Source organism: Penicillium bovifimosum (genome assembly GCF_028826915.1).
Source record: "Penicillium bovifimosum strain IBT 22155 chromosome Unknown utg000002l_segment0_segment0, whole genome shotgun sequence".
In the NCBI taxonomy this organism is placed as follows: Eukaryota; Fungi; Ascomycota; class Eurotiomycetes; order Eurotiales; family Aspergillaceae; genus Penicillium; species Penicillium bovifimosum.
The window spans coordinates 2,006,857-2,031,291 of record NW_026622711.1 but is presented as its reverse complement, the minus strand read 5'-3'; the positions used below and the strand labels follow the sequence as shown (position 1 = coordinate 2,031,291).

The 24,435-nt window shown below is 53.6% G+C and overlaps 4 protein-coding genes across 4 annotated transcripts; all 4 read right to left on the bottom strand.

Moving 5' to 3' along the window:
• Window positions 1–39: 39 nt before the first annotated feature.
• lah (involucrin repeat protein) lies at window positions 40–14,710 on the bottom strand (the record flags this gene model as incomplete). The annotated part of the gene is made up of 3 exons (XM_056662701.1): window positions 40–3,119; window positions 3,164–10,214; window positions 10,382–14,710. 3 exons carry the CDS (start codon window positions 14,708–14,710, stop codon window positions 40–42), a joined length of 14,460 nt encoding a protein of 4,819 aa, XP_056524814.1.
• Window positions 14,711–14,754: 44 nt separating this feature from the next.
• Window positions 14,755–15,567, bottom strand: N7515_001956 (uncharacterized protein; the record flags this gene model as incomplete). Its single annotated transcript, XM_056662700.1, has 1 exon — window positions 14,755–15,567. One exon carries the CDS (start codon window positions 15,565–15,567, stop codon window positions 14,755–14,757), a length of 813 nt encoding a protein of 270 aa, XP_056524813.1.
• Window positions 15,568–16,306: 739 nt separating this feature from the next.
• On the bottom strand, window positions 16,307–17,401 carry N7515_001955 (short chain dehydrogenase/reductase family protein; the record flags this gene model as incomplete). Its single annotated transcript, XM_056662699.1, has 2 exons — window positions 16,307–17,319; window positions 17,374–17,401. 2 exons carry the CDS (start codon window positions 17,399–17,401, stop codon window positions 16,307–16,309), a joined length of 1,041 nt encoding a protein of 346 aa, XP_056524812.1.
• Window positions 17,402–18,493: 1,092 nt separating this feature from the next.
• Window positions 18,494–21,909, bottom strand: clcA (putative C6 finger domain protein; the record flags this gene model as incomplete). The annotated part of the gene is made up of 3 exons (XM_056662698.1): window positions 18,494–18,824; window positions 18,898–21,275; window positions 21,352–21,909. The coding sequence occupies 3 exons, from the start codon at window positions 21,907–21,909 to the stop codon at window positions 18,494–18,496; spliced, it is 3,267 nt and encodes a 1,088-aa protein (XP_056524811.1).
• Between the last annotated feature and the right edge of the window lie 2,526 nt (window positions 21,910–24,435).

Here is a 24,435-nt window from a genome sequence, read left to right as displayed (position 1 = left end):
CAAAACAACAACAATCGCAATTAGAAACAAAATTAGGAATCAATAACTTACATAGACATCCGACATGTTACGCACCGGACGTTTGCCCTTGTCGGTGACGGGGTCGTAAGAGGAAGAAGACGAGAGCTGATCGAGATCGAGATTCGAAGGCTGGGGAGAGTCTAGCGCTCGACTAGCCGCCCGCAGATCGCCACTAACACTGCGGTTCGTGCGACGTAATTTTCCGCTGCTGGTGCTGGGTTTCAAGATGGGCATCCCTTGCTCGGGAGTTTTTAAAATACCATGTTGAGATCCGCTGGAGCTTTTTGATCGCTCAGTGGGCCAGGCTTCTCGATCAAACGCATTGTCCGTGAATTTCCGAACAGGTGTCTGAGGTCGAGGTAGAACATGCTCAGGCTTCATCTCCAGGCGGGGCGTCCCGCGCCGAGCCACGGTCGCTCCTTGGTCATCCCGTGGATCCTGCTCCGCAATTGTATCAAGCGGAGTCCGGGGTCGAACATAATCATCTCCAGCTGGTCCTCCGAAGAGCGACCGAGGGGGAGACGGAGCATGGAGAGCTTGTAGAGATGGTTCGTCTAAGCTCCATGTTCTGGGTGTCTGCTGGTGCCGGCCGTGGATTGACGGTGACCGACGTAGTTCGCACAACTCTTGTCCAGCTTCCGCCTGGGGTAGAAATCGTGTAGGAGAAGAAGGTTCCTCAGAGCGGCTAGACGGTGAGGGATTGGAAATCTGTAGTGTGTTCTCTTTGGGAGTTTTCATTTGCAATGAGAACGGGGAGTCCAGAGATCTTTCGCCATGCGCCGGACGCTCTGGCTCTCGGGTTGATTCATCCTCTGCAGCAGGAGTTCCTGAGTGAGCTTCCAGCTCCGAGATTGTAGACTCAATCTGTCTCTCAAGACCACTGGGCAGCTCATGTGTAGAAATATCGGCAACCTCATTGGGTTGGGTGGTCGCTAGAGGTGCTTCCAAGACAGGGATCGCGATATCGCGATTTGCTTCCAGGTCCGCTGTTGTCTCTTCCTCAGCACTATCTTTTAGCGACGGTGTTTTCTTTTCCAAAGCCGATCGCCGGAATCCTCCACGCTCAAGGCCGGGAAACAGATTGGCAATTTTAGTTCCACCGGGTGTAGTTGTCCGAGCGGGCGGCTCGATTTCCTTGTCGTCGAAAGCCTCCTGTGATGACTCTGCAACCTCCAGAGCTGTTTGCTGTGCTGCCTTCTTGTTCTTCCGGGCTTTCTTGTCTTTCTTGCTCGCTGGCAAGGCCCAGATGTCTTTCTCGGAAGCTTCCTTCGGCTCCTGCCAGCTATCTTGCAAGGCTTCAGGAATTGAAGATTCATCAAACTCTCCAATAATCTCCGGATCTGGTGCTGCAATTGCCGGCTCAGGCTCCGGATCAATCTCTCTCAACCGCTGGGACTCTTCAAATTTTGCTTGCTCCCAGTCAATTGCAGGCCAGTCCTCTTCACCAGGAACTGCCTTATCGATTGGGACCTCCGCATCTGGCGCCTTGGATTGGTCTTCCTCGAAGGGCGCGATAATAGCTTGGTGATCATGATCGAGCGTAGTCTGAGCTGGTGGTTCGGTCTCCAGAGATTGGGCTGTCTTTTTGGCTTTCTTTCCCTTCTTCTTTGAAGCTTTACGAGAAAGAGAAGGCTCGTCGTCGGCGACAGGTTCATCGATTTGGATAGGCTTAGTTTCAGTCTCTGCCTCGAGTGTAGATTGGTCCGCAACTGGGTTGGGAGCTTCAGTTGTCAGCTCTCGCTCCGTAGTTGGTTGAGCCGCTGCGGCATGTTCGAAGTCGCTGGGAGCTTCAGATTCAGTGGGAACCTCATCCAGGGCAACTTTGGGCTCTGCCTCTTGCTGAATTAGATCCTCCTCGGTGGTGCCGGCAATCTTCTTGGCCTTGCGCTTTTCCTTCTTTGACATTTTCTTGGACAAAGCCGGCATCAACACAGGTTCACCAGGTTGTTCCCCACATAGCTCTTTAGCAACACTAGCTTGGGCTTCGTGTTGCTCATCTTTGGGCCCATGAGTTGATTCCTCTGTTTCGGGCGTGTTGAAAGAAGCCAGAGCTTCATCTTTCTGGCTCTCCAAACGTTGATTGTCTTCCGAAACGATGTTGGAATCCTCGAAGACTGGTGTCTTAGTGATTTCTTGCTCCAACTGAGGAGCCTCGTCTGAAATAGACACGGGCCCAGGGATAATCTCATCAGGAGTTGCCTTTGGCTCTTGAGCGAGTTCATCAATGCTCCTTTCCGCCTCTGACAGACGAACATCGTTCAGTTCTGAAGTCTGCAGCTCTTCAACAATGGGTGGTTCGACCACTCCCTCTGGCGCGCGAGGAATGATATCAGACAGGTTTGGCATTGGTTGTGACTCGGCCAGCTTTTCTTCTTCGAGGACAGCGGCAGCAGCGGCGGCCGCAGCCTTCTTTTTCTCTTTCTTGCTCAACTTCTTGGGGGCTGGTGGCACTTCCTCGTGGGCAACGGGGGCCTCAGATGAAGCTTGCTCGGTTGGCTTCTCGTCTTCTGTCTCCACCGGCTTCTCATCTGTAGATAGAAGCTCAGGCAAAGGCCGTTCGCTTTCAGGCTCCTGACTTGGTATGGGGTCTTTAATGGACTCCTGCGGAATATCAGCTGGTTGCTCTACAGACGTCTCTGCGATGGTACTCACATCATCTTGTAGCTTCTCCTCGACCGGCGCAGCCTTTGGGGAAGCATCGGCGACAGATACATCTGCAGCCTCGGGTACTGGCTGTTCCTCTGGTCGTGACTTCACTTCGGGCTCTTCAGCAGGAGGACCAGGCTGGGCTTGAACGTCAACTGCATCTCTCTCTTGTGTGTCCTCGGTCGTCTGGACGGTAGCAGTCTCGATATCTTTTGACTGATCTGCTGGCTGCTCCTCGAGCACTGCCGCAGGCTCGGCCTCAATGGTAGGCTCAGCTGCTGTTTCCTTCTCTTGTTTTTCTGTCTTTTTCTTGTTTTTCTTCTTCTGTTTCTTCGAGACAGCCGTCTCAGAAGCCTCCTCCACTTGAGACTCTGGTGTCTGTACCTCAGGGACAACATCACCCGGCACATCCACAGGCTTCTCCTCAATCTCATGCTCCACGGAGGGATCACCTGCTTCCGGCACAGATGACTCCTCCACACCAATCCCCCCTCACCAACAGCCTTCACCTCGTCAAGAGGCGCAGACTCAACCAACTCATTCTCTGGCTCTTGTGCAGCGGGAATGACATCATCCTGCTGCTGAGCATTTACCTCCTCCAACTCGCCGGAATTGACTGAACGCTCAAGCACGGGCTGGGGAGGATAATCTAAAAAAGGACTCTGACTCTCTATCGGGGTCTGCTCTACCTGGGAAGACATCAAATCATCAGTCGAGGCCGGATCTTGCGCCGCCGGGGCGTCGTAGCTTTGTGTGTCGTGGGACTGATGTTCTTTACCGTCATGTTCAGCAGGCGAGATGGCCGTTGTGGCTGGGAGTCCGGGGATGTCTGTCTCCTTAGTGAGAACCTTTTCGACACTGTCGGCCGCATCAGTGGGTGTGGCGGCATCGTTATCGGCGTCGACGTTCTTGGACTGGCGTTTCTTCGCTTTTTTGGCGGCTTTGCGTCGCTCCTTTGCTGACATGCCAGGCTCTTCGGTCGGTTCGGCGGGCTCTGAGGCAGCTTCTGCTTCCTTCGAAGGGCCCTGCTCAGATTGGACAGTCGTCTCGGTGGCTGGAGCTCCGCTATCGATCTCTTTGCTTTCCGCAGCTTCTTCCTTCAGATCATTGTCCAACACAGCTTCTGTTGATTCAGCCTCCTCGACCTTGACGGTGTCAGCATCGAGGACGGGTTTCTCCTCGGGGGCATCTGGTGCGCTCATGGGTTCAGAAGTAGGGGTTTCTTGCACCTCGGAGACTTCAATTGGAACATCGGCAGGTGCTGGGGCAGAAGGCTCGGACTCTTGCGGAGACTCGGTAGCGACAGGAGCGTCAGCGGCCAAGTCCACAGACTTGCCCTTCTTCTTGTTCTTCTTTGCTTTGCGACGCTCCTTAGCTGTCATGCCCGCCTCGGCCTGAGTTTCATCTTGTGACTGGGATTCTGAGGGAATATGGGTGTCTTGCTCAGGCTGTGCTGGAGGGTCCACTGCAGAGGTGGGTTCCTCGACTTGAGTGGTTTGGAGGGCATCTGATAGAGCCGCTGCGTCTGGCTCCTGCTCCATAATGGCTGCTGGTTGTTCGGAGGGCGCGGTCTGTTCTACTATCTCGGAAACCTCCTTTTCGGCGGCAGGCTCGACAAATTCCTCGGTCACGGGCAGCTCCTTGGTGGATTCTTCAGTTGCAACTAAGTCAGCCGGAGCATCAATCTGAGGGGCAGGTGAATCTTGCTCCGGCTTTGGCTCTTCAGCTGAAGGAGTGGCATCGTCCTCAAAAGCGACCGATTTGCGCTGCTTTTTCTTGTCTTTCTTGGCTTTTCGTTTCTGAGCAGGAGTCATTGCCTCCTCCACGGCAGCCTCGGTGGCAGCAGCATCAGCAGGGGCATCAGCATTGACAGTCTCCTGGATGGGCTCCTCTGTCACAGCAGCATCGGCAGGGGCATCCTGCTGAGTTACCTCCTCTAGGGAAGGTTCTTCTGCCTTTGGTGGTTCTTCTGTCACAGCAGAAGCCTCCACTTCTTTGTTGACAGTGGACTGCTCGGCTGACGGAGGCTCAGTGGATGCCTTCTCGGCGAGTACAACTGTAGAATCTTCTTCCGTAGGTATAAGCTTCGACTCCTCGGCAGGCACGGGCGGTTCTTCAATCGCAAGTGATTGTCGCTTCTTCTTATCTTTCTTGGCCTTGCGTTTCTGTGCAGGAGTCATTGCCGCCTCTTCGGTAGCTGCCGCCTCTTCCGTAGCCTCGGCGGCAGCTGCATCCGCAAGGGCATCAGTGTGAGCAGCCTCCTGAATGGGCTCCTCTGGGGCGGACTCCTCTTCCCTTGGGAGTTTCTCTGTCATGGCAGGAACTTCCATGTCTTTGTCGAGGGCAGGCTGCTCAGCTTGCTCAGCGGACGAGGGGACAGTAGACTCAATGCCCTCCCGTTCGTCGAGCACAGGTGTAGGCGCTTCTTCAGCAGATGTCGGCTTTGGCTCCTCAGCCGATTCAGGCTGGTCTCCTTGGAGAGCAAGCGACTGGCGCTTCTTCTTGTCTTTCTTGGCCTTTCGCTTCTGAGCAGGAGTCATTAACGCCTCTTCGGTGGCCTCGGCGGCCTCGGCGGCAGCTGCGTCGACAGGGGCATCAGGCTCATTGGTCTCTTCCAGAGGGAGCTCTTCGGTCTTGGGCGCCTCTTTCTCGTCTTCGACCACAAGGGTTGTTTCCACATCTTTGTCGGCAGAAAACTGTTCAATTTCTTCAGCTGGCGTAGGCTCGGGCACCGGAGTCTCCTCGGAAGGCACAAGAGTAGACTCCTCTGTGGTAGAGGTTGGCTTTGGCTCCTCAGCTGGTGCAGGCTGGTCCTCCTGAGCAACAAGCGACTGGCGCTTCTTCTTGTCTTTCTTGGCCTTTCGCTTTTGAGCAGGAGTCATCAACGCCTCTTCGGCGGCCTCGGCAGCTGCTGCATCGACAGGGGCATCAGACTCAGCGATTTCTTCGAGAGGGCGCTCTTCGGCCTTGGGCGCTTCTTTCTCTTCTTCTGCCACCAGAGGTGCTTCCACGTCTTTGTTGACAGGAGACTGTTCAATCTCCTGGGATGGCATGGGCTCTGTGGATGTTTCCTCGGCGGGTGTAGCCTGCTCCTCTTCAGTGATGACTGATTGACGCTTTTTCTTCTTGTTCTTCTTCTTTGACTTGGAAGAAGTTGCGTCCTGTTCAGCCTCGGCTGGCTCTGTCACTGGAGACTCCACGGCTAATTCAGGGGTAGAGTCCGTGAGCTTGTCTTCAACAGAATTGTCTAGAGCAGGCTCTGCACCAACAATGGCATGAACCTTTTGCTCTTCGGCTAGGGCTTCTGTGGGAGCAGGGGCATCGACTGTAATCTCCGAGATGGTCTCCTGGTGTTCATGTTGGACATCGGCAGCCTGCTCAGGAAGTTCAGTGGCGGAAACAGGCTCTGCGGCGGGTGCCGCAATAGCTGCTTGTTCCTCCTCGACATCGGGGATGGCTTCGAGGTCACGTGTTGCCTCAGGGTTTGTGGACTCCTCAACACCCGCAACAACTTCTGGAGTAGATGGGGCCTGAGATTCCGGCAAAACATCGGCAGATTGTTCGACAATCTGTTCCTCTGTAGCAGTAGGCGTGGCCTGCTCATCAGTGTCCACAGACTGTTGCTTCTGCTGCTTCTTCTTGTTTTTCTTCGCCTTCTTTTTCTCGGCAGCAGTCATGGGCACCTCCGGTTCGGGGGCAATTTCTTGTTCTTTGGCGGCTTCAGTTCCTGCAACAGGGACGGGAGGTTCTTCAACAGAGACTGGAGGTTCTTCGGTAGGCACTGAGATCACATCCTTGCTTTCCGGCCTCTCTGACTGGTCAAGCTGGATTTCTTGGTCGAGCCCTTGAGGGCCATCTGAAGTAGCAGGGTCTTCACGAGCAATCTCGGCGGTGGACTCGATGGCCTCAAGAGCAAGATCCGTGGTAGCATCTACCGATGGCTCAGCCTCAGTTATCGGCTCGATGTCTTTGGTAGAGTCCGTAGTCTGGGTATCTGCTGGCAGAGAGACATCTTCTGTGATGGGAGCCGCTTCGGGATCGTCTGTGGAGGTAGGCAGAGCATCATGTTCGGCCTCACCGGTCTCGGTATTCTCCGGTACGGAGACGTCTGCAGAAGAAACAGGGTCAGCTTTAGCAACATCAGCAGCAGGCAGAGTGCACTCACTCGCTTCGGTGGATTGAGCATCGAGTACAGGCTCAGCTTCGGCAGGCTTGTCATCATCCTTGGCGTTCTCTGTCTTTTCTTTCTGCTGCTTCTTTTTCATTTTCTTGGCCTTTTTCCTCTCCGCAGCCGTCATAGGAACCTCCGGCTCGGTGGGGTTTTCTTCGGCTTTGCGTTGCTCGTCTGGTATGGGGGATTCTTCTTTAGCAGCCTCTTCCACGGTAACACCTGCTACTGGCTCCAGAAGAGAGATTGGTGCAGCTTCCTCCTGTGCCGGCGCCACCTCAGTGGGCGCGGGCCCCTCTAACTCAGAGGGTTGCTCAGACTCAAGAGATTGTGTGGCTTCAACAGGGAGCTCCATTGGGCTTTCTTGGGGAGGAACATCAGCCGATACGTCTTCAGTAAGAGGAGCTTCCTTGGAGTTGCCTTCAGCGGTAGTGTCGGGCTCGGGTGCCGGCGTAGCACTCTCGGGGGGTTTGTCCTCGTCAGGAACAGATGATTGACTCTGCTTGCCCTTCTTCTTGTTCTTCTTTGCCTTCTTCTTCTGCGACGCAGTCAGGAAAGCTTCAGGGTTGGCTTCGGCTTCACCTTCAGGTTGAGGTTCAGGCTGAGCTTCAGTTTCAACTGGAGTCTCGAGAGTAGAAGCTTCTGGGATTTCGCGAGAAGACTCATCAGCGGGATGTTGTAGTTCGACATTGGGCAGTGTCTCAAGCACAGCCGGCTCTGCCACTTCAGTCGACGAGTTCTGTAACTGTGCTAGCTCGGCCACAACAGGTGTCGCATCCACAGCGGGCTCCAATGGCATCTGCTCTTGCCCTGGGGTTGCCGCGGAGTCTTCCGCTGTGATTTCAGAAGGTGGCTCGACATCATTGGCGGCTTTTTCAAGATGATCGGCATCAGAAGGTAAGGCTTCGCCGCCAATTGAAGAAGGTTGGGTATCCGCAGATTCTGCTGCAGCTGGTTGCTCAGGTCCGAAATCTTGGCTTTCTGGCTGCGTTTCGGTCTCGGGAGCAGGCGTTTCGGTAACCTGGGCGCCTTCAACGGCAGCGGATTTGCGATTCTTCTTTTTCTTATTCTTCCGCTTCTCTGATTTGGATTCTGTCGCTTCTGGTGGGACTTCTTCAGCCGCTTCGACAAGAGGTTCCGATGCTGCCGCCTTTTCTTCGACAGGCTGCGGTGTCTGTTGTTCAACGGCCTCTTCGAAGTTGTCTTCCTCCTCCGTGTCTTCTTTAGGTGTCGCAGGAATTGCTGTGGTAGTATCATCCATAGTAAGCTCTGGAGAAGGATCTTCAGCTCGCTTCTCTGTGTCTTCCAAGTTGCGGGATGCTTCCTCCGCTTCAGGTTGCGCGGCCTCTGCAAGTTGGTTCTCATTGGCATCGGTGAAAACAGCCTCTTGGGCTTCCTGTTCCTCGGCGGGTAGAGTCGACTCTGCGGGAATAGGCAAGCCAGATTCTTCAGTAGATAGCTGCTCCACGGGATCGACAACCAGCTCTCGTGATTCCTGCTGGCTTTGAGGTTTTTCCAACTCGTCGGTGATAGAAGCAATCTCATTAGAATGAGCAGTGCCATCCGCAGGCTCCTCGACAGAAGAAGCATTCTTGGCCTTTTTCTTCTTCTCCTTTTTCTTGTCGCGCTTAGACTTCTTAGTCTCATCGACCTGTTCAGTCTCCGCAGAGGTGGCTTGAGCATTCTCAATCTCGGAAGGAATGACAACCTCTGGCTCCTGGGTGGCCGGAAGAGAGGGCTCGAGCTCACGCGATGCCTCGACAGGCTGGGATTCAACAGGAGCAGCCTCAGCAGAAGGAGCTCCAGCCACAGGCTCTTCAATCTTGGCCTCAGGCCCAAGCTCCCGCGATGCCTCAGGCTCAGCTTTGGTTTGCACTGGAGCAACAGCCTCGGGCTCAACAGAGTCTGGCTCGCCCAGCGGCTCTTCAAGAGCATTGTCCTGAGTTGCTGGCTCCTCAGTAGCAGCCTGGCCCTTCTTCCCCTTCTTCTTCTTCTTTTTCTTGGAAGGCTGTGTAGCAGCGCCCTCATCAACAACGACTTCTGTCTCAAGCTGAGATTGAGGGTCAAAAGGTTCAATGGGCTGTGTAGATTCAGATGCGCCAAATGAAGCAGGACTATTCTCTTCAATAGCAGTAACAGGCTCATCAAGCTCTTCCTCGGCGGATGTCTTCTCGGGGGAGCGTTCCGCAGCAACAGCTGCATCGACGATATCGCCGAATCCACGAATATCTTCCCGGCCAGTATCTAGCTGTGGATCAGCGAAAGAGCGATGCTCATCTCTCTCCTTGACAGCAGCGATAGCAGCCGCATCAACAACACCGGCAAAGCCGACGCCCTTTGCGAGATCAGGCGCATCGCCGAAGAAAGTGTTCTTTTCCTGTGTCGGGGTTTCCCCATGCGACTGAGACACACCTTCAAGAGCATCGAGGGCGCGTTGTGTTTCCTGCTCTCTGGAGCCTACGCCAATAGCCGAGCCCTCGGCAGATGGAAGGGGGTCTAGAGTCGGCGACGAAGGTAATTGGTCCAGAGCAGCTGGATCATGCAGGAGCTCAGAGGGAGAATGGAACTCGTATCTGGGTCTCTCTTTTCTGGACTCTGCGAAGTGCTCGGCGGTAGGAGTGGCTTGCTGTGAGTTGAGGAGATCTTCGTCCTGGGCCGTATCATTGCTTGCAGTTGGGTAGTCTGTTGAGAGTGTCAGCCCGGTTGGCCGGCGATTGCCAGTGATAGAGTGGCTTAGGTCGACGTGTTCCCAGCTCTTCATGCCGTCGTCATCACCGAGGGATTTGAGGTCCTCGATTGATGGGACGCGGGAGGAACTCTTGCTGGATGGGAGTGATGGCAGGGGCTCCTCGGTCTCGGGCTCGCCTTTGGTCAAGCCGTGACGCTCGACGAGCCATAATGGGCGGATCTCGCGGGAGTTCCGGAATTCCAGTGAGTTGGGCCGGCGGGTGCGCCGCTGGCTTGGGGAGCCGGGAGATGCAACGGGGGCCGGTTGCTCGGCTGGCGCTGCTCGGGAGAGACGTGGGGATGTTGGCGGCCGCCGGAAGTGGATCGGCACTGCTGTAGGGGACTCGTTGGTGGTCTTGGCTACCGAGTGGCGGCGTTGGTGAGGGGATTGGGACCCGTGGGGGCGGGTTGTTTCAGGTGAGACAGGTCGGCTTCGGGATTTCGGGGTCAAGTCGAGAGTCTTCTCCGCCACTGGGGGAGATGTAGAGCGGCTCCGGGGTCTGTGCTGCAAGGCCTCGTTTGCGGATGCTGCAGCGATACCGACCGCAATACTTGGGAGCCCTGAAGCACGATGATCCTCACGCTCGGTCTCGGCTAGTATTTCGGAGCGCTCTCTTAAGGATTGATCGTCGAAGTCGTCATTAAATCCGTCCTGCACATGGGATAATACCAGAAAAGCTTAGTACATTTCTTTTTTTGTAGGGATTTTGTGGTTTGTGCAAACTGGTTGGGTCATCCAGCAAAAAGGGAAACTATATGGCACATTGAACTGTACAATAAAGATCACAACATAAGTAAAAGAGAAATCAGATGCTATACCTTCTTAGATTCGCGTTCCCTCCCCGAGTCCATGACTTCCTCGTACCGATGACGACGTCGCTCGTCCTTTTGACGCCTACTGGTCCTAACATCCTCCTCCGTGTCACGGGTTCGATCGAAGTCATCGCCGCTGCGCCGAGACTTGCGGGACTTGGACTTGGAAGTCTCGTCCTTGGAAACAGGAGCAGAGATCACTGAGTAAGAATCATCATGCGACTCATTGGTCACTGAGTCGGGGTAGTCAAGAATGCCGAAGTCATCACCGCTCCGTCTGGACTTCCTGGACTTCGACTTGGACTTGGAAGTCTCGTCCTTGGATACAGGAGCAGAGATAACAGAGTAAGCATCATCCCGAGCTGGGGATGCCTCGCGCGACTCGTAGATTTCGAAATCATCGCCACTTCGCCTCGACTTCTTCGATTTAGACTTAGAAGACCTGGACTTCGTCGGGGTCTCTGGATCCATGGCAGCAGGTGCCGGCGCCGAGAAGACAGATCTGTTGTCAACCAAATCTCGAGAATCGCCTGTGTCAAAGCCACCAGGCATTGAGAAGGCATCAACATCCTGTTCGGAGAAGGCTGTGCGCTCATGCTTGCCATGTTTGCCGTTCAGCTGCTCAAGGACGTCCTCGGAGGTTGGAGACTTCTTGCGGCGCTCCGAAAAATCTCGGTCTCTTGGCAAGGAACTTGGCAAGGAACTTGGCTCATCAAAAAAGAGCTCATCCTTGTCGCGGCCGATACGCTCAGATGCTGAGGTCGTCTTCGTAGACTTGGGATCAATTTCTTCGAGCTCGCCCTCAACGAAGCCACGGCGTTCCTTGCGAGCAGACTTTGACCACGGCGAGGTGAAGCGTTCTTCATCCTCCGACCCGGGAGGTGAGGTGCGGGTGTGGTAGGATGCGTCATCGGTAATCAAAGCGGGATCAAATCCAGCCGCAGCAGTGGCAGCAGCAACCGTGGCTGCAAATTCAATGTCATCACCGTAGCCAGATTTGCCGGTGGTATCCTTAGTCTGTGAGACTTCGGATGCCGGGAGAGGAACATTTTGAGCTGAGACCTCGGTAGGGGAGACGTCATAGTCGAGAGGACCCTGTTCGGGGGAAGATGGGACGTCATATTCGTGGGTTTCATGCTCGCCCCAGGAGATGCGGGAGCCGGTCGTTGGTCGTTCGCGTGGCTTGGTATCAGAAGATGTATGTACAGGGGCTGGAGAGGTAACGTCACGGACGGAACCACCGTTCACGCTATGGGGAGGAGTTGGCTCAATGAAGTTGAGTGAGGGGACTGGCCACGGGAGATGGTCAACATGTTGGTAGGGTTCGTATGAATAGTCCGGCTCGGCAGGTTCGGGCTCTTCACGTGCTTTTCGTTCACTGGCAGGCTCGATCTCCACAATGGTGGGCATGGTAGTGGAGTCGGGGCTGCGGGCATGCTCATTTGGGCTGTGTCGTAGCTCTTCGGGGGCATAAAATTCTGCGTAATCATCATGAACGAGCGCTGGTGAGCGAGAAGGCCGTCTTTTCCGATCTTCGCGAGGTTCCTCCGAATGTACTTCTTCCTCGATAGGCTCAGCAGGCTCAGAACGCGACACAGTGGAAGGAACCGCTGTGGGATCCATATCGCGCTTCCGCTCAGCGCGGCGTTTCTCTCGGCGTTCATTGTATCGCTGACTGGCCTGAGAGGCTTCATCATCATCTCCCTTGAGAGACAGAACTGCGCTGGTAGCAGCAGCACCAATAGCTCCAGCAGCCGCAGCGCCAGCCCAGGATGAGGACTCGCTTGCCTTGCTGTCGGCATACCGCCGCTCCTCGTCATCGCGCTCCTTCCGGCGACGGTCACGGCGTTCACTTTCCAGACGAGCCAGCTCTTCCTCGCGGTCAATGAGTTGAACAGGTTCATCAACATATTCATCCCGATAATTCTTGTCAAGGCGAGTGAGGTGGCGTTCTCTCTCAACTTGCTCTTCTGTCAGGCTGAATTGCACGGAGGCTTGATCTCTGCCGGTGGATCGACGCTTGAGGCTTGAAGAAGATTTTTGGGTGGAGAACACCGGCGAGGAGTCGCTGCGCCGATGAGGTCTCCACTGCTGGTCAGCGTAGGTCGAATCCTCTTGAGCCCATGCTGCATCGCGATGACCTTGGAATCGTGGATCATACTGCTCAGGCCCACGGGAGAAAGCCAAGGGAACTACCGGGTCGCTGTACACGGGAATTGACCCCGGAAGGCCTCCCTGGGTAGTGTACACTGATTGAGAGACGGGAGTAAAAGGCTGCGGCTGCTGAAGGGGAATAGGTCCCGGGCGGATGAGAGCTGGCTCACCGGCAGACACAGCTGGGGCGATTCTAGCAGCGTCGAAGCGAGAAGGATCGGAAGTAGGCACTGGGTAAACCTGTTGGAGGCTTCCGGAACTGCTCGGTGGTTGACTGTCACGGTGTCGAGCAGAAGACACTGCAGCAGCTGCAACAGCGCCGGCGCCAGCTGCCATGGCGGCATTCGTTGCGCTCGACCTCTTGTCCTTCTTCTTGTTCTTGTCCTTCTTGCTTCCCCATCTCCAGCCCCATGTGCTTTTGCCAGAGTCGGAGGAAGACTCAGCACTGCTTCCTCCAAAGGCAAGTGCAGAGCTGACACTCGAAGAAGATTGGTCTTCCGACTCAGCATCAATCCAATCGTCATCTTCTTTGGCAGAAACGTGTTGAGAATGACGGGACCTGCTGGTGTACATCTGACCTGCGCTCCGGATAGGGCCATGAGGCGAAGATCCAGCCAGACGGCTTGCCGTATCGCTAAGTTCGAGCAACGCAGTATCGACATCTTTAGTTTTCTTGCCTCTCTTATCCTTCTTCTTGAGCTTGGAGGTTTTCTTTGGGAAGCCATCTCCGAAGGCGAGGTCATGGTCCAAGGACGAGGATGAAGATCCACTCTTGAAGGAGAAGAAGCCGCTCCGCTTCTTGCTTTGGCGTTTCTTCCTGTTCTCGGAAGAGGCAGTGAAGAATGATCCAATACCACCAGCCACGGTCTTTTTGGCAGGCCGACGGAAGCTGTCAGAGGACGACGACGAGGAAGACTCCTTTCGGTGCTGGCCTCTGCCGGGAGAGCGGCTGCGGGAGCGGTTGCGCGATTTCGCCACAGCCAGCGCAGCACCACCCACTGCGGCACCGATTGCGGCTTCCTTCAGGTACGAGTGCCGGCCAGACCGAGAGGAAGACCGTGATCGGGAGCGTGTGTTCCGGGAGTCGGTATGACGAGATGTATGCTGGGAGTCTGCGTGGTGGTCTCTGTGGGGACTGCGGCCGGAGCGACGAGTCACACCACGAGAGGTATGACTTTTGCGATCATCTTCTTCGCCATGAGAAGAAGTCACTCGGCCGGAGCGGACGCTGTATGATTCATCAAATTCCTTATTCGATAAAAGGGACTTGGTCGCATAACCCGCTAGCATGCCAGGCAGCCACGAGGAGGATTTCTTGGACTTGGACCGTCGGCGACTCTCGTCATCAGAGGAATTGTACCGGCTGTTTTTGCTAACTCTGGAACTGCCACTGATGCTGTGTCGATCGCCGGAGTATCGGCGGCGGCGGTGATAGTGATGTTTGCGAGGGGCGTCGACGGAGGTGGTGCCAGGCTGGAAACAATACTTGCACACACCAATAGTTTCAGTGTAGTCCTCGAACCTTCCAACACCCTCAGGATCTCGCCAAAAATCGACAAATCTATCCATAGGACTGCGCTGGCGCTCTTGGAAAGCTAGAGCGCTGGGCGGATGTGGATAGAAGCCGGGATTATGGGCGGCATAAGAAGCGTAGCCTCCCGGACCTGCAACATGCAAGGCATCACTATGACCAGAAGCGTACGGTGGCATGCCGGCTTGAGAATAGTGGCCATAGTTCTGCAAAGGGTGTTGAGGTGCATGGTGTGGGCTTGAGGAATGATGGTGATGGCTCATCATGTATCCCGCAGCCGCACCCGCAGCTGCTAGACCGGCGCCTTCACTGAAGCTGTGAGAATAGGACGGCTTGGGGGGAAGGTTGTGACTACCGCTTGCCATTGGCTGGTTGTATGGCATTGACTGTGAGTGTGCCAATGGCTGTATCTGCTGAGTGTGTTGTGCAGGCGAGTCCGACTCAGAGTGTGACATCATACCACTAATGCCATAAGCGGCAGCTCCAACAGCGGCAGCAGGAAGAATTCCAGACGAAGAGGGCTTTGAAGGCTTTGAAGGCTTCGATGGCTTCGGGGGTCTAGATAGAGCGATATCTGCCGGTGGGGCTGGTTGTTCCGGGCCATGGAAGCTGTCATCGAAATAAGCGGCGGCCGCCCCAGTCTGACCCATGCTACTGGGCTCTGGAGGCGGATTGGCGGAAGGAGACGCCGCCATCAAGTGCGCTTGAGTATTGGGAAGCACACTGGGGGGTTTGGGCGAACACCAGGCTGGTGCTCAACAGACTGGCCCTGGTCACCATAGTAGTCTGCCGCTGCGCCAGCAGGATTAGGCGGCCGATACGGAGCGGCAGTTTGCTCCGGGAACTGGCCAGGGAATTGCTGCGGCACATGCGGATCATAGGGTACTGCATGCGCCGGTGAAGCGGCTGCGAATGGCATGGTATTGTCGTATTGCATGGGGAATTGCGAGAATCCGGGTGCGCCAATCTCAGCGGCAAACTGCGCGCCCGGGGCGCTGGATGGCAAGTTGGTGGTAATTGGAGGCACATACGGGTCCCCGGAGTGGGTGCGACGACGGTCATGGCGCTCGCGCTCCCGATCCAACTCATCATCCTGTGTATCTTGTGTTCCGCGCCGGTTTGATCTTCTCGTGGGTTCTGGACTTTCAGATCGGTCACGCTCGCGGCGGCGAGAACTCTTGCTTTCCCGGTCGCTGTCTCTGCGCTTGGGTGTACGTTCAATGTAGCGATTGGAGTAATCAATGGTTTCCGGCTCGGCAGTCACATATGTCGATGCGATTGATTCGCCGGCGAGGCTGGGTGGGCCACGCCTACTGCGGGATTCTGATGGTGAGTACGACGACAGATCGCCCAGGCCGCGGTCACGGTCGTCACCCCGTGAAGACTTGCGACTTGAGATCGATTTTGTGTCGGACTTGTCGGATTTTTCGGACTTGCGTCGGCTGCTCTTGCTGCGCACGTCAGAAGCGGACGACGAGCGGCCCCCGCCCATCAGGGCTTTGAACATGGTGGGCGATTTAATTCGAGTATCGGTAGAAAACCATGTGGGATGCGACTAGTTAGGAATGCAGTCAGGAATGGGGAGGGGAGGTTGTAAGTTAGTAGAGAGAATGTAAAGGACGAGGTTGTTATGGGTTTGTTTGGAGTAAACAACGGGGAGCTGAGCCGTGGATCTCACACCCGCCCCACTGGAACCGCTGGACTTGACGGGGCGCTTATTCTGCTTGTCGCCTTTCTCTTCCTCTGAGGAATTGATATTTTGTCGAGTAATCAGAGAGAATCTGCTTTTCTTTCAAATTAGATGCAGAAGATCAGCCCAAAACGTGCAAAATGACAATTTCTGCGTTGATGAACTGTCAGTGCAACCGAGTGGAGCGAATCAAAAGCGCGGTGAAGCATCGCGCACGGACCATGGGGCTGGGAGAGTTCCCAAGGTTCGTCACTCACTGGTCTTTGTAACTATAACGACTCGATTATGGGACTATGCGTTCGATGGATAACTACACAGTACATAAACAAAGGCTATGTTGAGACCTATTATATAGGAATATTCGCCATTCTACCTATACTCTGTCTACTATGATCTCTAACTATTCCAGTGTTCCCTCAAAACCAAGTCTTAATAGGTATCACATCTGCTACTGACAAGTGTACTATATCCATCGGAAACCAGCAGTCCAGCACAAACACACAACATTAAACACAGTCCCCAAACCAAATCAGAGAGGAGCGAAAAAGCACCCTATCTACTCTGGAGCCCTCATCAACTTCTCCAACTTACACCGCAACGTATGCTGAACCCAATCAGGCAAACCCCTAAACCTCTTCGCAAGCCACCCAGCCGAACCGGGCACAAGAACATGACCACTCTCCCCCTTGAGCACCTGATTAACTGCCTTCTCAGCAACAGTCTCAGGATCCAGCAGCGGGTTATACCAAGTATCCTCAGGAGTCAAATCCTTAATCAGATTCGTCTTGGTGAAACCCTGCGTAACAAGCACAGTGCGCACCTTCGGCGCCGCATACCTGGTAACCAACTCCGCAGCAAGACCCTCGTGGAAGCAAATAGCCGCCGCCTTGGTAGCAGAGTAATCGACCATATTGGGTGTAACCGTATAACCCGCCTGCGAAGCAACGGTGACAACCATGCCATGGTTGGCCTTGACCATATCCGGCAGGAACTCCTGTGCAAGCCAGTAGTGGGCGAAGGTGTTGACCTCAAACATGCGGCGGGTCATGGCAGGCGTTGTCTTGAGGATTGTCTTGCCGGTACAGATGCCGGCGTTGTTGATCAGGATGGTGGGGTTGCCGAAGGAGGCGCGGATCTTGACGGCGACTTCGGTGATGTTCTCCGAAGACGTGATGTCGCATTGGTAGTAGCGGACGCTGGGGGGCAGGATGTCGCCTGAGGCTGGAGGGGCGATGTCCAGGATGGCGACTTTGATACCGCGCGAGCCGAGTCTTTCGGCGATGCGTCGGCCGATGCCGTTGCTGCCGCCGGTTAGGACGACGACTTCGCGATTCCAGTCGTATTTGTCGCTGACTTTGTTGTTGAGGGTGCGGCGGTTCAGCCAGTTGCCGAAACCGTTGAGGACGCCCAGGGCGGTTAGAGCTTTTAGGGCTTTGTCGAGGTTGGGGCGGGCCTCGACCACCTCGCGGCCATGCGCAGTGTACTGGGCCAGGGCGAGGAGGGGGATGAGCTTCCAGGGGTCTAGCAGAGTGCGGGAAATGAGACTGCCAAGTACATCAGCAGTGACGCCTGGGGTTGTTCGTCAGCATGAGTAGAGCTCCACGGTGGAATAGGGTACAATACCTTCTCTTGAGGGCCATGATCGCGCCATCTTTGATTTAAACTGACAGTTATTACTTTAGATATTAAAGGGGATACTTGTGCTTCAACATGAGAAGAGCTGTCTTATGTATAGAGCCCCATGAACCCTGTGCTAGACTGACTCGTGCAATTAACCTCCTGATCTGCATGCGGGGAAGCCGAGGTCCGCGTGTATTCGATGCCCTGTGCTAGCCATCATTCTGACCAGCCTCATGCATATAGCTGCACACATATAGCCTGCGGTTAATCGGTCTATTCACAGTACGCCGGTGAAAATGTGTTATCTCAAGCACCTCGCAATGTCCGAGGGTCGCATGCCAAAACACTCTTGTGGTTTGCCAAATAGCACCCCCTAAAGCTCCAGCCACATATTTCTTCCCCGAATTTGAGGTCAATTAATATCTGGCTTTATCTTTGATATTCACATTCTGTTCAGTGTTACAGTCCGAATACAAAATCCAATTTACAGTGATCAAACCCAGATGCTGCCCATACCGGGGCCATGACATAGCCAAAGTTGAAGAATATAACCCTTCGCCTTGACTAAAACTGGAATCCACATGGCACAGCCAATATAAGTGTTCACAGATTGAAAGATTGTCCAAAAGGAGAAAATCAGAAGGCACCAGACTATATGACTCGAACATGCATGCAATAGACATCGAAACTCCACTGGGACGTATCCACGTCCACCAACCCATTGACACGAAATGCATTCAACACCAAAAGAAAAGCACCAAGAAGAAAAAAAAGAAACAGCAATCCCTATCCAATTTTCAGTCTCGCGTTTCCAGCACAAGCAGAGGATAGGTAAACTTGCTCCACGTATACAGAAGGCCACACCAATCGACCAGCGCAAAAGCCCATGGGATTCGATATTCCAAATGGCCAAGTGCCGGTGGGATCAGATGTGGTGGCAACAAAAAGGAATTATAGTTAATGCACAAGTTATAGATGACAAACGTATAACAGATGTAGGGCTTCCTGGTCAAAGGAGTAGGAAATGCATGATGTATTCATGAGGGTATTGGACATCATATATTGGGTGGTGAAGCCCAAGGTATAGAAAGAAGGAACTGAAAAATCTGACGCTAAATGCAATTTAAGGGAAGCTCATGCTGATAGATTGGCCGTTCAATCCCGGAGTGTGATCCATGGGTGGAATGTGATTGCTCATGTTTGGAGTATGGCCGGTTGGAGTATGGCCGCTGATTGATGAAGGGTGGCCGGTTACGTCAGGTTCGCGGTGGAAGATCTTTTGATAGATCTCGGTGAGAATACGAGCATCCGCCCGAAGAGTAGGGGAGATATTCTCGCTCTGAATGAGGAAGCAAATTGTGCGTCGGAGGAGACGCTCAAGTAGCTTTTCGTCGACAAGCTCCCTCAGAGGTGACATGTATGTTGCAGACAGAACGAGCATGTTGCCAAATTGCCTACAAGTAGGAGAAAATGTCAGTATTGCCTGCATCGCCAAGAGTTTATCTCGACAGTCACGGGGGTTCTTACGCATGGGCAGTGCCGAAGATGTTGGTAACGACCAACCGATGTCCGCCTACACCGTCAAACGCCTCAGTGCTTTTGATGGCGGATCTGATGCAGATTTCACAGGCAGCTTGCAGTTTCTTGGGGAGATCCTTGAAGCGGACCTTGGGAGGAGTCCAGCCAGTCGAGCTCGCGGCCGGTGTAGAACCCATGTCGCTCGACATACGTGCCATATTTGGAGCTCGGGCAGGGTTGTGCAGCATAGACGGTGACATGTGCTGCGACGTGGGCGAGTCCACCGACGCTTGGCCAACTGGACCGATGCGGGCGCCTGCGTGGCCGTAGTGGAGGGCATGGTAGAGGAGAGGTCGGTGGATGATATACCGAGCACCATAGTACTTGGCACGCATACGAGCGGCGTTGATTTCGTTGGCTGGCGGATCCGTTTCTTCCCACTGCATGCTTCGTGGCAGGCTGCTGCGCCAGAGGTCGAGGTTCAAGCTCAGAGCCGATTGTACGGTCGAAGACCATCGGGTTTGGCCTTGTTTTTCGACTTTGTACAAGTCGGTGTGCACCCGATTGAGGACTTTGCGTAGGTGGATTTGAGCCGAATAGAATAACATCATCATAGTCTGAGGGGCGCTGAGATCGTTTGGGAGAGTGATGGTGAATTTTCCTTTCGGAAGTTCCATTCGACCCTCAGAACGCGAGATACCACTCGCGGGAATGTCAAGTTCCGCAAGTAGATCACTCTCCAACTGCAGGCAAGTCCAGTAAGCAAAGTTATACAAGTCCTGAATAGGCCCCTCCACGAGTCGCTCGTATCGCTTGGTTCTCACAAGCACCTGGCAAGCCCTCGACGCCTGCGAAATCCAGTTGTGGCTCTGGAAAGGATGGGCCAGTTGACCGGCATAAAGACCAGCAAGCAGGGCGGACTGGACATGTTCCAGCTCGTTTCCACCTTGCAAGAGGCCCAATATCTCGGTCGCATATCCATAGAGTGTCAGACCAGGGATGACCTGGTAGTTCTTCGTGTTTCCCCGAGCATCACGCGTCTTTGTCACAACTCGCGTTGACAGACTCTTTCGGTTCTCACCTAGATTTTCGCCGATCGTGGCAGATGTGAAAGTTGGGGTAGTGTTCTGCATTGGCACCACGTATATAGAATGCGAAAGCGACATTGGCATGGCCGAGTCGGAATTCGCTGGGGAGAGTACGCCATTGGGGGGGTATCCCACGTTTTGAGGATTTGGTGGAGGAGGTGGAGGAGGTGGAGGAGGTAGCGGATGAGGTATAAACTGGTTGCGATAATCAATATGATGGTCCATGATTGGCCCAGGAAGAGGAGCGGGTGTTTCGCAGATAGCACCCAAGGCCAGACACAGCAATACCAAGGCATTATCGATGTTTTTTCCCACTCGAGGTCGCACCGGGTTCGAGATAGACTCCACGAAATCCCCACGCCCACCTAGATTCTCGTTGGACCGCCTCCGTTTGGCAGGCGGCGGACCATCGCGAGCCGGCCTTGGGTAGTTTGAAGCTGAGGTCGGGGACAAGTCCGGACGGCAGTAGAGTCGGATAAAATTTTTGACCTTCATGTCGAGTTCACTCTGCATAAGGAATGGGTGGAGCTTGAACATGTGGTCGAGGTAGCTGTGGTAGTAGCGTCGAGCAGTCGCCGCGTCGAGGTTCAGGTTACCAAACTTATCGATATCAACGTCGGAATTCAGCCCTGCGCCATCGCCATCTGGTCGAGCACCATCCAGGTTGGGTTCTACCGGTAATTCACTGTCATCTGCTGTAAATGAGATCTCGCCTTGGCCGTAAATGCTGATAAGACCGCGCTCTTCTTCCAACCGCATCACATAATCCTCATCATATTCCTCCGGATACAGTAGCTTCTTGATCGAGGGCCACATCAACAGCTTGTGAGCTGCAGTGGTGTGCTCCACCGGAATTGATAGCTCTCCTTCGGCTTCACTCTTCGGGTCCTCAACGTACAACTCCTCCGGTGCTGGTCCAAGTTTGGGGTTGTATTTGGGAGCACTGATTTCAGATCCGGTGTCCACATTGTTTGCAGGCGAGGTTTGGGCGCTGAGGAGCTCCGTTTTTAGAGGCCGATCCTGCTTGAGAGCCGTTGGTTGTGGGGGTGGTAGGTCAGGAGGTACTTGAAGTGTGCCCATCTTCAGCTGCTTGAACATTCGGTCTTCCATTTCTTGAAAGTTTCTGGCAATGCGTTCCTCCATCATAGTAAACCGGTCCAATACCAGCTGGGTGGTTTTCTCTTGCTTGTGCAGCGGCACTTCTTTATAGACACATCCGAGGTTGTTCTCCTTGCAGTGGCTGCAATGCGGTCTCCCCTCATCACACTTTGCTTTCCTCGCTCGGCATTGGTCACAGGCCTATAAGGCTCGGACGTCAGTTAGAAATTTCCTCCCGACAAGCAATCACATGCTCTGCTCTACAAGCTCAACTCACCTGTGTGGCTCGGTTCGCCCTGCGCTGCTGTTGCCGCCCCAGCGTTTGGTTTTGGTAATAGGCAGGATCATACCCGCCAGGCGGCGTGGAAATCGCCATCTGGGGAGGCCCAGGCGCCATGAACTGTGAAGCGGGGGGCAATCCCCCGGAAACAGGTGTAGAGTCCCCATTATTAACTTGATCTGGAGGTTGGAAGGGCATGCGAGCGCGATAATCGGGGGAGGCCTCGTGCGGCACACCGTTCATCTGCTGGTGGAAGGATGGGTGAGGGGGCGTGGGATCTTGCGGGGAATGCACGGTCGGGTGCGGGGGCATTCCATTGCCCATCGGACGAGCATACGGGCCTTCTGGTGTAATCTGTGGCAGCTCACGATTGGGCATGACTGGGTATCCTGAAGGCTGTGGTGGTAGAGGCGGCTGAGAAACGGCAGAGGCCCGGCGGCCGTCGGCGGGGTGGCTATCGAATGGTGGAGGGTATGAAGGACGCCATGAGTCGTATGCGGCGTGCGGACCGGGGTGTGGGTGGTGCCCTTCTGGCGGAGGAGGTATGCGATTCATTGTAACTCGAGAAATCTGGGTGCGCAGAGAGCTCTGGAGCTGCCAGGCGTAGTCGTCTTGTGGCACTTAGTCCCGGCGGTTGGCACTGGTGTTTCCTGGGCGTCCAATCTCCCGTTCAGAAGTGATTTTGGCTTGGTATATCTAAGGTCAAACCAACATGGCGCAGGAATCGAGGATGTAGGGTATAATAAGGAAATCAAGCAATGGCGAATGGACTATATGGCCTGAAGGAGCGCAAGTTGGAACAATGAAGTTTGCGCCGTTAGAACTTGTGGTCGTGCGAATCAAGTGGCGCGAGTAAAGCTCCGAATTTCCAGTCGCAAAAATGCGGTGTTATCGCAGCTTGTTTTTGGAGTGGGCAAAACCGAGTAGTGGAGCTGGAACAAAGAAATAGTCAGATTACGGTGGATGATCCGACCAGGGGCCTGCCGTTGGACCGAGATATGATGTTATGAAATATAAAGGAAAGGAAGAGATCAAAGGATCAAGAGGAATCAAAAGAGAGGCTTGTATCCACCGCATATACGATAGATCGCAAAGAAGGTTGGGCACAAGGAGGGGAAAAGATGAATGGTCCTTGAACCTTGGGACCATTCGATGTACCCAATACGAACCAGGAACACAAAGGTACCCTTGTCACGTATTGTAATGGAATAAGATACTCACGTACCTGATCCTGGTGGTGTGGGTAGTCAATACCGAGGGGGTAATTGGTCAGGTGTACTCCGTCCGTGTGCAACAACCGAGGTCACCAACTTCTGAAGACTTAGTAGCTTATACTGTGTATATCGAAGAAATAAGGAAAATAACAAGACGAGAAAAGGGAGGAAATTTTATAAACTGGGAGGAGAGGGGAAAACGAAGTTATAACATAATACATAATAACATAATAAATCCTAGTTATAATTACGCCTGTAGGGATCGACAGATGTGTTTGCCCCTCCCTGGATTGAATACTTCAGACTCTTTACATCGTAAACTGCCTATAGACTTTGTTGCGGAGAAAGGAGAAAGGGATCATATGCTTCATGGCTGATTGATTTTTCTACTTTTTATCACATTTTACTGTACTCCGTACATCTATCTCTCTAGAAACCCGAGGGAAAAACACAAAGATATTCGCGTACTTACTACACTGTCAAGTTGACAGGTCTGCTTTATTTTTCTTTTCTTTTTTTTTTTCCTCTTGCCGAATCCAAGCGACAGTGGGTCCGGCGGCTGGGGAAATACATATGAGATGGTCTGCAGGAGAGGATATTACGACAATATCAATTGAGACTTATGTCTGGAATTTATTGTAGTATTTACCTCCGATGTACAAACTACATTGTGTCATGAGTGTAGTAAAGACCCAACAACATAGTTCTATGTAGATTACATGTAAGTGCTATGAGCCTATGATCGAAGCTAGGATCCTCCGCGTGGAACGGGGACCGAACTTGCCGCCCGAAGGTCAACCGCTTCGCCGGGAAATGCGCCATGCAATTCACCCGTGTTGATATTGATCGGGACTGGGGGATCGATACCTGGTCCTTCAGGTCCAGAGTGCTGGTACAAGGTTAAATGTGATAAGAATAGAGCACATCTTTCACATCACATTTCAGATATACAGCGTACAATATGACCCGTGTCGAATGGGGATCCTTGCCCAGTATCTAGGACTCGTACATCGAAACCAAGATATCTCGATCAGCCACCCAATCGACCGGTGAATCTCAAGATGTAGCAAGCTGGGGACAAAGTCTAACAAGAAACAACAAAAAGTCAAGGAAAACAACACGGATCTGTACGTCAAATGAGATGTCCTTGAAGAGCCCCAAGCACCCAATGACACACGCCGCCGCACTGGCCGACGATTCGGTCCCCGATAGACTTGCAAGGGGCGCTTCTAAACATTACAAGACAAACTCTGTTGCAATTCGATTCTCAAATCAGTGGATGCGACGCTGCCAGATCGGCGATGTTCGAGAAAAAAATTGTCCAACCCCCCACCTCGCCGCACTGTCATTTGAAGGGATACTTTATCCATCCCGTGGCTCCCAGGGAGATGGTTGTCGGGGCTGATCAACAACCCAGGGCTTTGGGCACATTTCGCTTCCCCCGTGTGCCTTGGTTGTCTAATCCAGATATACTTTGGAGATATCCAGAGAGGTGGGTTCAAGCACTTTGCGAAAAGAAGAATGTGATTGTAGAATCCAGAAGGCTCAGGGTTGATCCCATTGAAGATGAATACACTTCGATACATACACGTATCGGAAATAACTTACCACCATCCCGTATGGAGTAAACATGGTACAAACTCGGGGTTACCCGTTCTCACCCATGGATGACGATGGAGTATCCAGCCACACCCCCAGGGGTTTCTTCCAGAAGGGGATGAAAGGTAAATAGAACATTGAGACATCGATGAAATCCACCATTCTCCATTTCCCCCACCAGGTGATATCACGCTGGGGCCTGGCATCAAACGAATCCCATACCGCTAATCACGTTCATCGCAACTCCATCTCTTTCCTAACCAAGGCA